This window comes from Alosa alosa, chromosome 3 (assembly GCF_017589495.1).
Source record: "Alosa alosa isolate M-15738 ecotype Scorff River chromosome 3, AALO_Geno_1.1, whole genome shotgun sequence".
In the NCBI taxonomy this organism is placed as follows: domain Eukaryota; kingdom Metazoa; phylum Chordata; class Actinopteri; order Clupeiformes; family Clupeidae; genus Alosa; species Alosa alosa.
The window spans coordinates 22,986,406-23,001,528 of record NC_063191.1 but is presented as its reverse complement, the minus strand read 5'-3'; the positions used below and the strand labels follow the sequence as shown (position 1 = coordinate 23,001,528).

Below are 15,123 nucleotides of genomic sequence, written 5' to 3'. Positions count from 1 at the left end.
CGAAAATGTATACTATAATAGCCACCATTAAAATATAAAATCACAGCGAATTGTTTAATTTGACAAATACTTATACCCACTTTGATAAAGAAATAAGTGATGTAATGTCACAACTGAATAGGGTAAATGAAAATACAGGCCTCATACAAAGTTAAGGGACTTCGGGGAGGGACCCTCTTTCCCTACGTGGCCTTTTGAGGGGAGACTCCTCAAGTTGATGGTCGGACGAATGAGTCAGGTTGGCCAGTCTCAGCTCCTTTTCTACAGGGACAAATAAGCAACGTCACAGCAAAGGATACCTCAGTTAGCCCGCAAACAACAGCCTTTCTCCTACATGCATATGATATAGATGACTTGAAATGCATCTGTTTCTCACCTCTCTCTTTACTCTTTTTACGTTTGCAAAGGCAGCACGTGATACTGAGAATGATTAACACCACTAGTCCTCTTCCAGCCAAAATCAGCCACAGGTCCATTCCAGACAGCTTTTGTTGCTCTGCATCTATAAAGATGCAATACTCTGACTCAGTTATGTGCCCAGCACCTAAAAAAAGGATAATAATTTACATTCTGTGTTTCATCAATGAAGACTTCGCAAGAAGGCTGCACATTTTCAGTTCAAATCACACTGGTTCCATTTTTAACGGCACATGAAAAAGTGTCATTAGACTTTAACTCTGCTGTGCTTAAAGTCAGAATTGTGTTATCTTTCCCAACCAGCTTCTGACCATTGAGGTTTCATTCATTCAAAGGCCATCCCGGTGGAACCCATGCATGTCATCTGCACGGTGATAGTGCCTTTGTTACACCTGAAAGTCCCGGTGGGTGTGTTCACCTGCACTGTTGTACCTTAGTTTCCATTAAAAAGGCAATTAAGGAAGGATTGCCAATATTAGATGCTCAGATGCGGTCCAGAATAGAAAGTTTTAAACCAACCAACACAGCAGTCGCATGGGAAACATGGTAATACACAAACCTGAGCACACAGGTTTGACCTGACTTCTCTTCTTCTCACTGACTTCATTCTTGACCGTGCAAGAGTATCTGTCTCCAGCCTTGAACAGGTCTGCGGTCAGAGTCAGTGTTTGCAGCAATCATCTTACAGCTGTTGTTTTTCTATTGCAAGTTTTACAACAAAAAATAAAACATCATAGTAATCAATACAGTACTGTATGTTACTGTACTGTAAACAAAGCAAAAATAACTCCAGGAAAGTGTAATTGTAGAAAATAAGTACTGGTAGTAAGGGATGGTGTTGCAGGTTTAGTGGGCCTAGATCCCACCTTCAGTTGGGTTCTGGACACATACAGTCACCTCATCTACATCAAACAATGTCCCAATGTCCTCCTGGGCTAAGAAATGGGGAAAATATCACTTTGTGTGCTGTATGCACCCTTGAACTGACCCCACCTCAATGTCTCCGCATTCCTCTTCCATTGCTTGCAGAAGAGGCATGCAGGCATGTGGTTGGTGGTCATATACTTTCCATTGTCACGCTAAAAATAATTATTTAATAGGCTTAGAAATAGGGTGTACCGGGGCAAGTACAAAACTTTACACGGGTACAGTAAAGGTAGACAATTGAACAGGTACACGATGGCTTACCTGAGTTCTATGTAGTTCTAAGCCTCAGACTGATTGTTGTTCAGTTTTCTCAGTTAATTGGTCGGTCGTAAATTAGTCAAAAGAGGTCCATCGGTGTTGGCTGAGCTGCACACACCACAGCCATTGGAGGTAGTCACACTCATTGGCTGGCCAGATGTTTGACCTTTTTCCTTCTTCACCAGGCATGCCTAATGTGACAGTAGGGGGTGCTGTCATATAGCACAATCTGCTCTTGCCTACTCTCTCTGTAACAGGCTATATCAATTGTTTTTCATCAGTTTAAACAATTTCAACAGTTCTTCTAGTTTTGTATTAAATTGCAAACTGCAATAAACTGACCTCAAAATGTATATATTTTGTAGAGGAACTTTCAACGATCAAAGCTACAAACTGACAATGAATATAAGCTTGGCCCCTAGGCCTACATTTGAAATACCAGGTTTAATTTTTAAACAGGCTATGTTTCCATTATTGCAATGCTCTGGATTAGCCTTTGCTAAATAACTATATTGTCATGAAATCATGTGATGTTAAATGCAGTGTCATCAGACAACCAGAAGTGTTTTCAGTTTGTATTGATTTGTTTTAGGCTATTATAATAATTTTCAGTCACCATAAAGCCTTACAACTTGTGATCCATATGAAATTCAACTAAATATGTACTGTACACACATATTTATTTAGCCAACATGATTTCCTCAAATTGTGCTAAGTTTGAGTTATAAAAAGACATGAAAGACAATTATGGTGTGATTTAAACCATAGTGTGAAAACACCTCTCAAGGGAAAAACTTTTGTGGTCTTGGGTTCCAAATCCGCCGGCCTCACATGAGGCCATCGTGTGACACGATGTGAACTGCTTTTCATGTTTCTGGCATTTTTTCACCATTCATCACAAAATAATAACAACAAATGAATGTGTTGTTATGTCCACAAGTCAGCTTGTATTAGTTTTGCAAATGTGTCAATAATTTCACTGTTGTATTAAGCTTAAGTTTTACACCATTATATAAACTATGCAAGTGGCTTCAAAATGTCAGTGAATGCCCTGGTATGTTCTCATAATACAAGGTGAACAAGATGTCTCTATCTCTTGCTGCTTTGTAAACCACAGACCAAGGCCCCTGTTGATTCAGTTGAAACAGGAAAGCAGAAAAAACCCATTTGGTTGTGCAAATGACACATATCGAAGCAGGTGGGGGATGAAAAAGCAGACAACACTCAGTGAGACGCAAGGGGCTTCGACTTTTTAATCATTCAAAATGAATCTAAAACAGAACAAATTATGAAAGTTATGTGACTATGTATTGTTTTAAATGACAGAAAATATACATATTCAAAATGAGGACAACATGTATCAATGTATTCAAACAATATATCCAACAAAAGTATGTCAGTTGATAAAAATGCATTTTCTTTTAACGGTCCACAGGGAATTCCACCTTATTCAGAAAAAAATAAAGCCTTTGAAAATGTATACTATAAAAGCCCCCCTATAAATAACATGTTGATAATAAAGTATAAAATCCCAACAAAACCCAGAGCATTGTTCCATTTAACAAATGCTTACCCACTGTCTTTGGTAAAGACAGAAATAACGAATACATGAAGAAAGGAACAACTGAACAGAGTAAATGTGAACAAATGAAGCAAAGTTCATACCATGTGCATGTATTGGCTGTTCTTTACCATGTCAGGCCCGGGTTGGCCACTGTTGTGGAGTTGAGCAGGCCTCACACGAGGTTTAGGGACTTCAGGGAGGGGCCCTCTTTCCCTACGTGGCCTTTTGAGGGGAGTCTCCTCAGATTGATTGTCAGGCGAATGAGTCAGGTTGGCCAGTCTCAGTTCCTTTTCTACATGGACAAATAAGCAGTGTCACAGCAAAGGATACCTCAGTTAGGCCGCAAACAACAGTCTGTCTTCTAATGTGAACATGTGTCTGATGTGCTACCCATAGTGGTCATTTAAAAAAGTGCAAACTCACAGACTAAAATCAAAGAAATCAACCATTAAAGTCTCAGATGCATTTAGATTACTTGAAATAGCATCTGTTTCTTACCTTTCTCTTGACTCTTTTTACATTTGCAAAGGCAGCACACAATACTGAGGATGATTAAGACAACCACCAGTCCTCCTCCAGCCAAAATCGTCACCATCAGCCATAGGTCCATGTTAGGCCACTTTGACTGCTCTGCAACTATAAAGATGCAACATTATGACTCACCTGTGTGCCTAGCACCTAACTTAGAATCATTTACAGTCTGTGTTTTCTGTACCTTTGCAAGAAGGCTGCACATTTTTACTTTGAATCACAGTGGTTCCATTTTTAATGACACACGAATAAGTGTGATTAGACTTGAACTCTGCCTCGGGTAAGTTCAGAATTGTGTTATCTTTTCCGACCAGCTTCTGACCATTGCGGTTCCATGAGAAAACCATCCCAGTGGAATTCACGCATGTCATCTGCATGGTGCCTTTGTCACACCTGAAAGTCACAGTGGGTGTGTTCACCTGTATTTTACCTTCAGTTCACAATAAAGAAGGAAAAAAAGAAGGGTTGTCAATATCAGATGCGGTCCCAAATAGAAATATGAAACCAACCAACATAGCAGTCACGTGTAGTTTTACACAAACCTGAGCACACAGGTTTGACCTCACTGCTCTTCTTCTCACTGACTTGATTCTTGACCGTGCAAGAGTATCTGTCTCCAGCCTTGAACAGGTCTGCGGTCAGAGTCAGTGTTTGCTGTCTCTGTCCTATCTCTTGGTTGTTCCTGTACCAAATGACATTCACTTCTGGACCTCCACGTGTGCATGTCAGTACAGGCCATTGTCCAGCGCAGCTGTACTTCACCTCAGGTGTCTTCACCGATTCTGGAAAATAAATCACAATTTCCAAGGTTGATACAGTATAAAATAAAGAATGACCATGTTCAAATTCAACACAGAACATACAATTGTATTGCTGACATGAGCAGTTTTATTATGATAGTAATATTTACCAAGGACACAAAGACGCTGGGATGAGAAGTGAACATGGGCTCCCTTGCTATCATGGACTGTGGCTTCATATGTCCCAGAATCAGATGACTTGATATTGTCTAATTTAAGTGATCCATCAAATTTAATTTTGCGCTTTTCGTCTTTTATTTCACCTCCTTTGCTATAGAACACTCTTTCTTTTCCATGCATCCATTTTAAATGAGCATCAGCTGTCAGGCCTTTGTATGGCAAAGGGATGAGGACATTGGCACCTATTGGTTTGGAAATATTGCAAGGTGCTGTAAAGAGAATAAAGGTTGGAAATATATGTTAGCAAAAGCCTGCAGACACACACACACACACACACACACACACACATATACACATATATATATATATATATATATATATATACACACACACACACTCACAAAGCAAAGAGAAAAAAGGTGTCCCGTAATACTTTATTTAAAAGATAATGGAACACATTAACACTGTGATGTTGACATCATAGTACTATAATAAAGGCGTCAGAATTTTGACTTGTTTACACCGTGAATAATCCCGATTCCCCCCCAGATACAAATGAAAACCAACATATAATGTTCTGCCATGAATCTTAAACCTTACTGATGGTTGAGACTCATTATTTGTGCTAAATAATACAGGTTTGCATATGCACAGGAAGGAACTTGTACGTGGTCATTACATCAAAAATATTTGTAAAGGAAATGCACGGTTAGTCCTCCATTCCCTCCCTTGATATTTTATGGCCTATGGCATTAAACCCCATACCGACGAGTTTTCCTATGTGAATGTAAAGACACCATTGTACACCATTGTCTCTAGAGGAAGATCACAATCTGATTAATGTCAGGATAGCAGACCAGTTGGTCATCTTAGTGAGGCTTTGATAATCATCACAAAACATTGAAGTGCCTCCTACAGCGATGACTTATTGAAGAAGAGTCATTGTGTCAAATTACACACATTTGTACATTTATCTGTATAATATTAACATTTGTTGAGCAATGAATAGAACCATCAGGAGTGTCTGAACAACCTGGACACATCTGTTCTAAACTGATAGAAATGATCAAGGAGTTATTTTATGTTGTCTTCACTTTATACAGAACCTTCATGTACATGAAAACTACGCTACGGCCCTTAATTTCAATATGGGCAAAATGCAAAGTCAATAAATGAGCGTAGTGTCTTGTGCATGAATGTAAGTCGTCATGTGGCGGTTTATGTTTAGGATCACGCTCATGGTATTAAATTATTTTGTGTAGTTATGAAATTATCGTTAGATTTTAGATTTTCCTGCACTTTGCTTTAAATTTGAATTTAAATTTGGCCCTGTGAAAGGGTAGTGCATGGAGTGAACAAATGACTAAGCACTTTTCATTTTTTGCACATTTTCTGTTTAAAATACAGGCAATATATTTATTCAAAATTGAAACACATGAATACACGATAATGCTGTTCCCTTCTTCAACAAAGTGCAGACATATTATTTATTTATTTGGAAGATATGATTCAATACGGTTTAATTCACAGATAAATACAGATTAATTCAATGGGGAAATGAAACGGCAAATTTTTGCACTTCTTTTTAATAAACATAAGCACAAGGGTTTGAAGCCTCTGTTACTGGATATATAGCTACTTTTAAATGGCTCACTAATTAGAAAAAATAAAGAACTATAACAACAAAATTATTTAAATCTGTGACTCACCCACTTCTGACATTGATACATGAAATAAACTGATGTGAAGAAGGATTCCTAAAAACAACATCTCTGAAGGAATGTCACAAATCTAATTGAGGCCAAACAATGATCTGTGTCAACTGCAACAAAGGGCAAGTTAGTTGTTGTGGCTTGTATATACATGTGACACGTCATTTAGTTAGGCGTAGGTGCAAACGTGATTGTTTTTCAGTCCATTTGTTTCAGTCATTTAAAACAGGATATGCCTTTTTCTCACAAAAATAATACATGCTATCATGCAAATGACAGAACCAGACAATTGATAATTGACACAACTGCTAATTTGTTCAATTTGGTGCTGGCTGTTATAAACTGGCTAAAGAAACGGTTCTGAAACTGGCTAAACAAACAGTTCTGAAACTGGCTAAACAAACGGTTTTTGTTCTCATTTCAATGACATAATTATGGCAGAAGTGTCATGCAATGTGGGTACAGACACTACTTGTGAATCACCAAGGTTTACTTTAGTGAAGCACTGTACACAAGTCTTATGTGGGTACAGACTTGCGAATTACCGTCTTTACACACACACACACACACACACACACACTAAAAAAAACAAAGCAGTGTGTAATATTATAATGGTTAAACTATACTGCTATACTGCGATGTGGATACAGATGTACATTGGGTTAGGGGGGGGAACTATGAATTCTGTGACCACGGTGAGGTGGACTGTGCCATGCGGAATCGGATTTTTTTTAAAAGGCATTCAGAACATGATGATGGTTATTGTCCAATGTTTATAACAATACCAGTGGTATTAAATTATTCCTAGAGTGTTGATAAGTGTACATATTGTGATTGTGGATAATAAGTGTGATTTTTGAATGTTTAAAGTTGCAATATTGGTAAATAAACTTTTTGAGAGGTGGATAAACTCTAATAAGAGTATGGTGTGGCTATAACGGATGTTTTGTATAATCTACATAAGCAAAAATTGAGTATGAACTAACATTGAGCAACTAAGGAGAGTGCATACTGTAAGTTAATATAGGGATAGAGAGAAGTTGAGAAGATTTATTTTCTTTAGATAGTTCATGAAGCACCATGTGGCGGTCATATTATACCTCTGTCCAGTACATAGTTTTCATGATATTTCTGAACTAGGTTGGTGCTCAAACTCTGACTTATTAAAATCTGCCATCTAGGGGAGGAAGTCAATATTGCAGCATTTAAGTATGAGAAACTATTGAGAATCCATTTCAGAGCCTTCTTTCAGCCATATGTATCTTTCTGAATGTTATATCCTCTGAATGCAGATTTAAGAACCACATATTAATAAGTGTTTTTTTGATCTTAGTCTTGGAAAGTTTTGGGAATAATTATTAAATAGATATCTAAATCTGTAGGCCTATTTTTGTATTTGTTTTTATATCATGTTTTGTGTACAATATTTAATTTACTAACAAAACTGACACCAAGTCTTATAATTGTGCTGTTTTTAATGAACTGTAGACATTTCGAGAAAAAAAAACTGAACATACCTAATTGTTACATTTCTAATGGAGTAGACTAACGCTGACCACCGCACTCACACTCAATCTCAAATGTAGAGGTGGCAAAGGAGGTACAGAGAGTGAGCTTCATATCTGGTAACAGAGGGTAACAGTCTGGAGGTTGGAGGAAATTTGATAATTTAATGGTGTCTAACATCTCCTTATTAACCTCAGTTTATCTGAACAGCCTCTTGGGACAGGCATTCAAGTGTCGGAGCAAAATCAGTACGCAAGCAAATGAAGAACATGCATGATCCATTCTTTTTCTATTTCTCTTGTGATTTCTAGTCCGAACACCAACTAAATTTAACTAAGTCTATATTGTGTTTATATCTAAGGGACTAAGAGTAACGGGTCAAGGATTTGAATCTAAAAGGGATATTAGAAGTTGTCCATTGAGGCAATGATTAAGCATGTATGTCATGGCAAACAAGGCTGTTCAGGAGTCCATCAGTGTCTACAGTAACCTCTGTGTTGTTAAAGTGTGACTTATCAGGAACCTATAGGGTTAGGTATCATATAACATGAAGATACCACCAGTGGTAAGTGTCTCATATTCAAAAGTAGGAAAGGCTCTATAATAATATTACATGAAGGTGTTTCACAAATAATAGAAATATGTTTATTTAATGATATACAGGTGCTGGTCATATAATTACAATATCATCAAAAAGTTTATTTATGTCAGTAATTCCATTCAAAAAGTGAAACTTACTGAAAGTGAAAAGGTGAAATTATATTCATTCATAACACACCCTGATATATTTCAAGTGTTTATTTTTTAAACTTTTGATGATTATAACTGACAACTAATGAAAATCCCAAATTCAGTATCTCAGAAAATTAGAATATTACTTAAGACCAATACAAAAAAAGTATTTTTTTAGAAATGTTGGCCAACTGAAAAGTATGAACATGAAAAGTATGAGCATGTACAGCACTCAATACTTAGTTGGGGCTCCTTTTGCCTAATTTACTACAGCAATGCGGCATGGCATGGAGTCGATCAGTCTGTGGCACTGCTCAGGTGTTATGAGAACCCAGGTTGCTCTGATTTTGGCCTTCAGCTCTTCTGCATTGTTGGGTCTGGCGTATCGCATCTTCCTCTTCACAATACTCCATAGATTTTCTATGGGGTTAAGGTCAGGCGAGTTTGCTGGCCAATTAAGAACAGGGATACCATGGTCCTTAAACCAGGTACTGGTAGCTTTGGCACTGTGTGCAGGTGCCAAGTCCTGTGAAAATCATCTTCATAAAGTTGATCAGCAGCAGGAAGCATGAAGTGCTCTAAACTTCCTGGTAGATGGCTGCGTTGACCCTGGACTTCAGACACAGTGGACCAACACCAGCAGATGACATGGCACCCCAAACCATCACTGACTGTGGAAACTTTACACTGGACTTCAAGCAACGTGGATTCAGTGCCTCTCCTCTCTTCCTCCAGACTGCGACCTTGATTTTCAAAGGAAATGCAAAATTTACTTTCATCAGAGAACATAACTTTGGACCACTCTGCAGCAGTCCAGTCCTTTTTGTCTTTAGCCCAGGCGAGACGCTTCTGACGCTGTCTCTTGTTCAAGAGTGGCTTGACGCATGGAATGGGACAGCTGAAACCCATGTCTTGGATACATCTGTGCGTGGTGGTTCTTGAAGCACTGACTCCAGTTGCAGTTCCCCATGATTGTGTAGCCTACAGAACCATACTGAGAGACCATTTAAATGCCTTTGCAGGTGTTTTGAGTTAATTAGCTGATTAGAGTGTGGTCTTCAATATTGAACCTTTTCACAATATTATAATTTTCTGAGATACTGAATTTGGAGTTTTCATTAGTTGTCAGTTATAATCATCAAAATTAAAAGAAATAAACACTTGAAATATATCAGTCTGTGTGGAATGAATGCACAGTACTGTACATTATACAAGTTTCACTTTTTGAATGGAATTACTGAAATAAATCTTTTTCATGATATTCTAATTATATGACCAGCACCATGTTTTGTTTCATATTTGTGTGTAGACGACCACTGTCTGATTCTTTTTCACTTATCACAACCATTGCCCATATTCCCAATGCCCTATATAAATAACACATATTATTGAGCCAAATCAGTGAAATAGTTACCAAAATACATTTCCAGTCAAAGACCCTGGGACACTACAGTGTTTATGCCAATTCAAATACATTTGATTAGGTTCAGCATATTGCAAAAAAACTATTTTGTACTTGAAAGACATGTGTATACATGTATTAATACTACCCATCTCTGAGTAAAGGTACCTTTCTCCACCCTTTTCAGTGGTCACAAAAGCCGTTAAGAAGCCTGTGGTCATATACTGAGTCCAGCAGGTATTTCTACTATCACCTGTTCTGCCTCTCCTACTGGAGTCAGGTAGGCATGTAGGCTACTACGCAGTGGCAACGTGCTCCTCCCACTGGGAATATGGCCAGTTTACCTTTGTGCCTATCCAGACCTTCTGACTGCAAACTTAGTTGACGACCATATGGATCTTCGCTGACTAATCTTAATAATTCAGCACGTAGGCAACCTTGTTGGCAGCATTTTAGATGGATAGTAAGCTCCTTGCTAAATTCGTGTAAAACTCGAAACGTGAAGCGCCAAGTAGCATGATCACACGATGGGGAACAGAACTGTACTTAATTTGCTGGCATTCATGTTGGTAACGTGCTCTGTAGGTAAGTTTATTTTAAATAAAAAAACCTTATTCACAATGTATAGCCTATTTGCATATTCTCGTTTTTGATACTCCGAAGCTTCAAACAGTAAATCAAAGTTGTATCGATAGTAGAAATCATGTTGTACTTGTAGCAAGTTTAAAATGGCCACTGAAACTCAGTGGGTGTATAGTGTTCTTCGTTGTTATCTATTTGAATTTGATGTAGCCTACTAATATGTGTTTCTGCCGTTTTCAGGTGAAGTGCGTTGTGCTATCCTTGGCGAACGAGGAAGCAGTCTAATATTAAAACCACAGACAAGGGGAACGTTGGAGGAAGTAACCTGGACACATAATGGCAACAAAGTGGTAGTTTACGATCAGCAACAAATTTTAACATTTGATCCTTTTAAAAAACGGGTTGTTTTAGATCTCCGCTCAGGAGATCTGACTATAAAGAGGCTACAGACAGGTGATGACGGTGTTTATGAGTCAACCACTGTTGTAAATGGGAAGCAACAGTACTCTAAACACAATCTTCAAGTAATTGGTAAGTAGCTGCCCATATATTGCGCAATTACGCATGGGTACACCCAGCCTACACACAGACTGCATTCTGAGAATGACTAATGTGTTACTTCCTCTGCAACCCTGTGGCCTTATATTTCTGTTGTGCCAGCTATGGACAAAATGGTTACTAATACTTGATTAACTCCTAGCATTAATTGGCTCTTAAAATCCCCTGTTATGTACATATCGTACTATGAAGGTTTAAAAGCAATAATGCACATTTAACCTGCATAGACCCCTCACAGGTTAGAATGTGTTGTTTTATGTGTCATTTTATGACTCAGATTCTAAAAATGCATATCGTAGGCCTTTTCACATTGAGACAGAAGTGCATTCTTTCGCAGGGCTTCTCATTTGATGGATTTATAACAATGTTATACCTCGAGACATTTAGATCTCATTTTAGTTCAGGATGAGGCATCCTTTATGCCTTACTGCTGAGTGCCCACACCCTACAGGGCAGGTTTATCAGTGGACCGAACACACCCATGAACACACCTCCTGATAACTTCCCACTACTGATAACTAGCTGTGTTCACTGCACAAGGAAAACAAGAATGCAAGTTAATAAACACACCTTAAGAAAAAAACTATGCTGTACACAGACAGTGTTTATTTTTACTCGCAGATACTGTTCCACAGCCAAAAGTGACGTGTAAAGAAGCCAACCCAGAGTCAGAGGGGGAAACGCTCCTGTGCGGTGTGGATGCGGACACCCCTGTGACCTACAGGTGGAGGGGGCCTACGGTGTATGATCATCCAGGCTCAGAGCTGCGGCTTGGCAAACAGGAGGACCCCGAGTCCGTTTTCACCTGCTTTGTGAAGAATGAAATCAGCGAGAAATATGTTACGTTCACTCTAAAAGACTGCCAGCCAGGTCAGAAATTAACAACATAATTGTGTTTTGAATTTTCAGTATCACATCTTGCCTAAAGTCTTTTCTAGTGTCTTGCATTTGACTTAGTGGGTGATTCTGTGCACATAGGCTATATGCCTGGTTTGGTGTATTCTCATTGCACAGTTCTAGTCTGATGTTGAAAGTGTGTTCAGTTCAGTCAGTTGAAGACCTTAGGATTTATGTTACTGTTAAGCACAACTCTTTCCCTATCAACAGCAGTGAAAACAATGAGGTCATGTATAATCTTCAGAGATATTAGTGCAGGACATTGGTCCCTGTCACATGCAGCAAAACTAATTGTCATATTTTTAATACAGGTGGCATTTCTCCCGGCATTATTGCTGCAATTGTCCTGTCTGTCATATGTGCTTTATGTCTGTTAATTCTGATCCCGCTCTTGGTTTGTAGAAAGCAGAAAAAAAGTAAGGAAAAACGTAATATTTCTTTAATATATAGTTCAATGTATATAGCAAGTTATTGCATGATCAACATTTGTATTGAAATAACAGCTCTGTCTTGTTCCATTTGCAAGAACCAAGACCGAACCAGACATACAATCAGGTGGACATTGAAAACGGTAAGACATTTTAGGTTTATATGTGTGGGAAGAGGTGTTAATCTTCATCTTGTGAGTTCTAATGAACTGCCAGTCAATGGAATATGATAGCTATATCATACCTCTTGGCTGTACTAATGTCCTTCTTGATGTACTACAAGTGAATTTGTGGATTTAACGTAACACAATAGTTATTTTACCTTAAAACAATGGCTTCAAAGTCATTTTAATGCCATACTGACTTGAACTTAGCACTTAATGCGTTCCTAGAAAATTGACAAAAATGTCCTGCATTGTGAATTCCCACATTGTGTTATCTATAAAGAACACTATTCAAAATTATTACGATCTGATCTGGAATCTCAAACTTTAGATATGAAGAGAATAGAATGTTATTAGACATAATTAACTAGTTTAACAGTATCTTACCAATATTGGGTAACATTGGTCACGCATTGGAATTCTTATTCAGTGACACACCTGGCGTGAAACTAAATGTTCCTTGTTGAACTCAGATTGAGTCAAAGAGGAGATAGGAAGTATTTGAACTGCAGGACCATGACCACCACCAACCAGACCACTTAGCTAAATAAAAAGGAGTACTTTGGCCTGGATGAATTTTGGAATGCATGTGTAATATTTACCCCCCAACATTCCCAGAGGAAGTTGTAGTAAAACATGGTTGGTGGTAGCAGTATAAGCTGTAACCTTCTAATCTGTACATGCATCACATTTTTTCTTGCTCATATTTAGAATAACATTAATCTTTCAAACTTGACTGACTGCTGGGGATGTTTGATAACATATAATTGAACATGTTACAATGTTGCAATGATTATATCATTCTCTATAAAAGCCTTAATGTTGTCACTTTATATTTTCCCAATGTGAAGGAGAAAACAAAAACCTGCTGTCAGCAGGGGTGCCAACAGACAATGACACAGGTAATAATTTTGATATTTAGACACATGGATACTTATCCTTTCTCACTTCAATAAAAGCCAGTTGAGTTATTTGTTATGCTTAGTTGTGATAACTGAACTACATAAAGGTGGTATTACTGTGGTATCAACCTGTAGGTGAACTGCTAGATACAGTACTGACAACATCATGGTTTGATAGAAGCTCACTGATTAAAATGTAGGTCTTTGCTGCACTGTGAGGTACTCTGGCTAAAAGCACCTGCCAGTGAAGGAATGTAAGTGTACAGAAATGGTGGTACAGCATGATTCTGACTGATCTGACAAGTGCAATAAAGACATTTTGTCTCCTTCACAACTGAAGATGCAGGGGGAAAGAAGAGGAAAGCGAAAGGGCTGTTTCGTGGTAAGAAGAACAAAAACACACAAACAACAAAACAAACAACAACAAAAACAAACATAAATCATAAAACGCAGAGGCTTTAGAGAGCTTAACAATACCAAAATAATATGTAATACATCAAGTGGATTTTCCAGTGCGGAATTGTGATTTTCCAGTAATTATTTTATTGTGTTCTTTTAAGCTGTGCACCACAACCAGAAGAGTGGTTCTGGCCTTGAAGACACAGACAATGAGGAAAATACTTCATTCTCCTTACGAGCAACCCTTCCAAGCCATGCTAAACTAAGGCCTCCTAGAGCAGGACATGAACGGGGAAATGGCACTTGTGTAGCAAAGGACCTAAACAGTCCAGACAAATCTACAGCCAGAAGATTGCAGCAGGAAGATCAAAGTGCTGAAAAACCATACCTGTGTCTGTAGAGGTAGCCACACTGGACCAGAAGGCTGTGGAGGTCCAACCAGAGTTACATGGTGCAGAATCAGCACTAGCTGTCATTACTAACTTCTCATCTAGTGCAGAAGAGCCTGACATGCAACTGAATGCTGTAAATCACAGCAAAGATCAGCCCATGCATGAGGATGAGGAACTTCCTCATGGTAGTCCAGAGGGTGTGCCCGAAGAAATCAAAACCTATACCCACAACGTCACTGTCATGATCGAGGGAAGAGACAGAAGGGAAAGCTGTGAAGAAGAAGAAGAGAATGTGAGTGGCACAGGGAGAGGCACAGATCTGAGGTCTGAAAGTGGAGCAGCAGAGGAGGAGAGAGAAGGAAATAGACCGCGGACGGACACGGAAAATAGTCAGGAGGAAGAGAGTCTAAAACAAGGAACCATAGTGGAAGATATGCATTTGCATGTTCAAGAGAACCATGAGATGGCTGTGGAAGCGAGTTCTGTGGATAAGGAAAGGAATGGTGTGATTGTCCATCCTGATCAAATTGAAGAGGAGGAAGTCAATGGCAGTGAGCTGAAGGAAGAACTTCCTGAGGTAAAACAGGATCTTCAGGAGCATCTAAAGGAAGATACTCCAAAGGACGAAAAAGAGAATGAACAGAATGACCAACGTGAAGCTGAGCTGGACCCTCAGACAGAGAGCTTAGGAGAGGAGGAGGATAGTAGTACAGTGCAGGAGAGACGAAGGACCGACAAGGAAGAGGACATCATAACCAAAGAGCAGCCTTGTAGAGAAAATGAACAAGGCAGTAGAACTACAGAACCTCAGGAGAAGACAGAAGCTGAAGTG

General features: G+C 38.7%; 2 protein-coding genes across 4 annotated transcripts; one reads left to right on the top strand and one right to left on the bottom strand.

Annotated features, from left to right (window-relative positions):
* Positions 1-2,920: 2,920 nt before the first annotated feature.
* LOC125292092 lies at positions 2,921-6,425 on the bottom strand. Of its 3 annotated transcripts, none has more exons than XM_048239236.1 (7): positions 6,327-6,425; positions 4,608-4,886; positions 4,240-4,479; positions 3,882-4,127; positions 3,665-3,802; positions 3,268-3,458; positions 2,921-3,047 (listed from the first exon to the last, which is right to left on the bottom strand). In XM_048239236.1, exons 1-7 carry the CDS (start codon positions 6,385-6,387, stop codon positions 3,024-3,026), a joined length of 1,179 nt encoding a protein of 392 aa, XP_048095193.1. In that variant the 5' UTR covers positions 6,388-6,425; the 3' UTR covers positions 2,921-3,023. The 3 variants fall into 3 exon arrangements, with proteins under 3 accessions (XP_048095193.1, XP_048095195.1, XP_048095194.1); XM_048239238.1 differs by having other exon boundaries at positions 3,295-3,458; XM_048239237.1 differs by having other exon boundaries at positions 3,665-3,796.
* A 3,876-nt stretch (positions 6,426-10,301) lies between these two features.
* LOC125292091 lies at positions 10,302-14,399 on the top strand. Its single transcript, XM_048239234.1, has 8 exons — positions 10,302-10,554; positions 10,792-11,082; positions 11,731-11,979; positions 12,318-12,422; positions 12,533-12,577; positions 13,450-13,500; positions 13,841-13,882; positions 14,061-14,399. Exons 1-8 carry the CDS (start codon positions 10,497-10,499, stop codon positions 14,297-14,299), a joined length of 1,080 nt encoding a protein of 359 aa, XP_048095191.1. The 5' UTR covers positions 10,302-10,496; the 3' UTR covers positions 14,300-14,399.
* The last annotated feature ends 724 nt before the right edge of the window (positions 14,400-15,123 follow it).

Bases quoted from the DNA above. Each gene is read 5' to 3' on its own strand.
- LOC125292092 (XM_048239236.1), bottom strand. From the start codon at position 6,387: ATGTTGTTTTTAGGAATCCTTCTTCACATCAGTTTATTTCATGTATCA. The intron at 3,803-3,881 runs GTACAGAAAACA...GCATCTTTATAG, and splicing joins TGTGCAGCCTTCTTGCAAAG to TTGCAGAGCAGTCAAAGTGG. The intron at 3,048-3,267 runs GTATGAACTTTG...TTTCTGAATAAG, and splicing joins ACAGCCAATACATGCACATG to GTGGAATTCCCTGTGGACCG.
- LOC125292091 (XM_048239234.1), top strand. From the start codon at position 10,497: ATGGGGAACAGAACTGTACTTAATTTGCTGGCATTCATGTTGGTAACG. The intron at 12,423-12,532 runs GTAAGGAAAAAC...TCCATTTGCAAG, and splicing joins TTGTAGAAAGCAGAAAAAAA to AACCAAGACCGAACCAGACA. The intron at 13,883-14,060 runs GTAAGAAGAACA...TGTTCTTTTAAG, and splicing joins AGCGAAAGGGCTGTTTCGTG to CTGTGCACCACAACCAGAAG.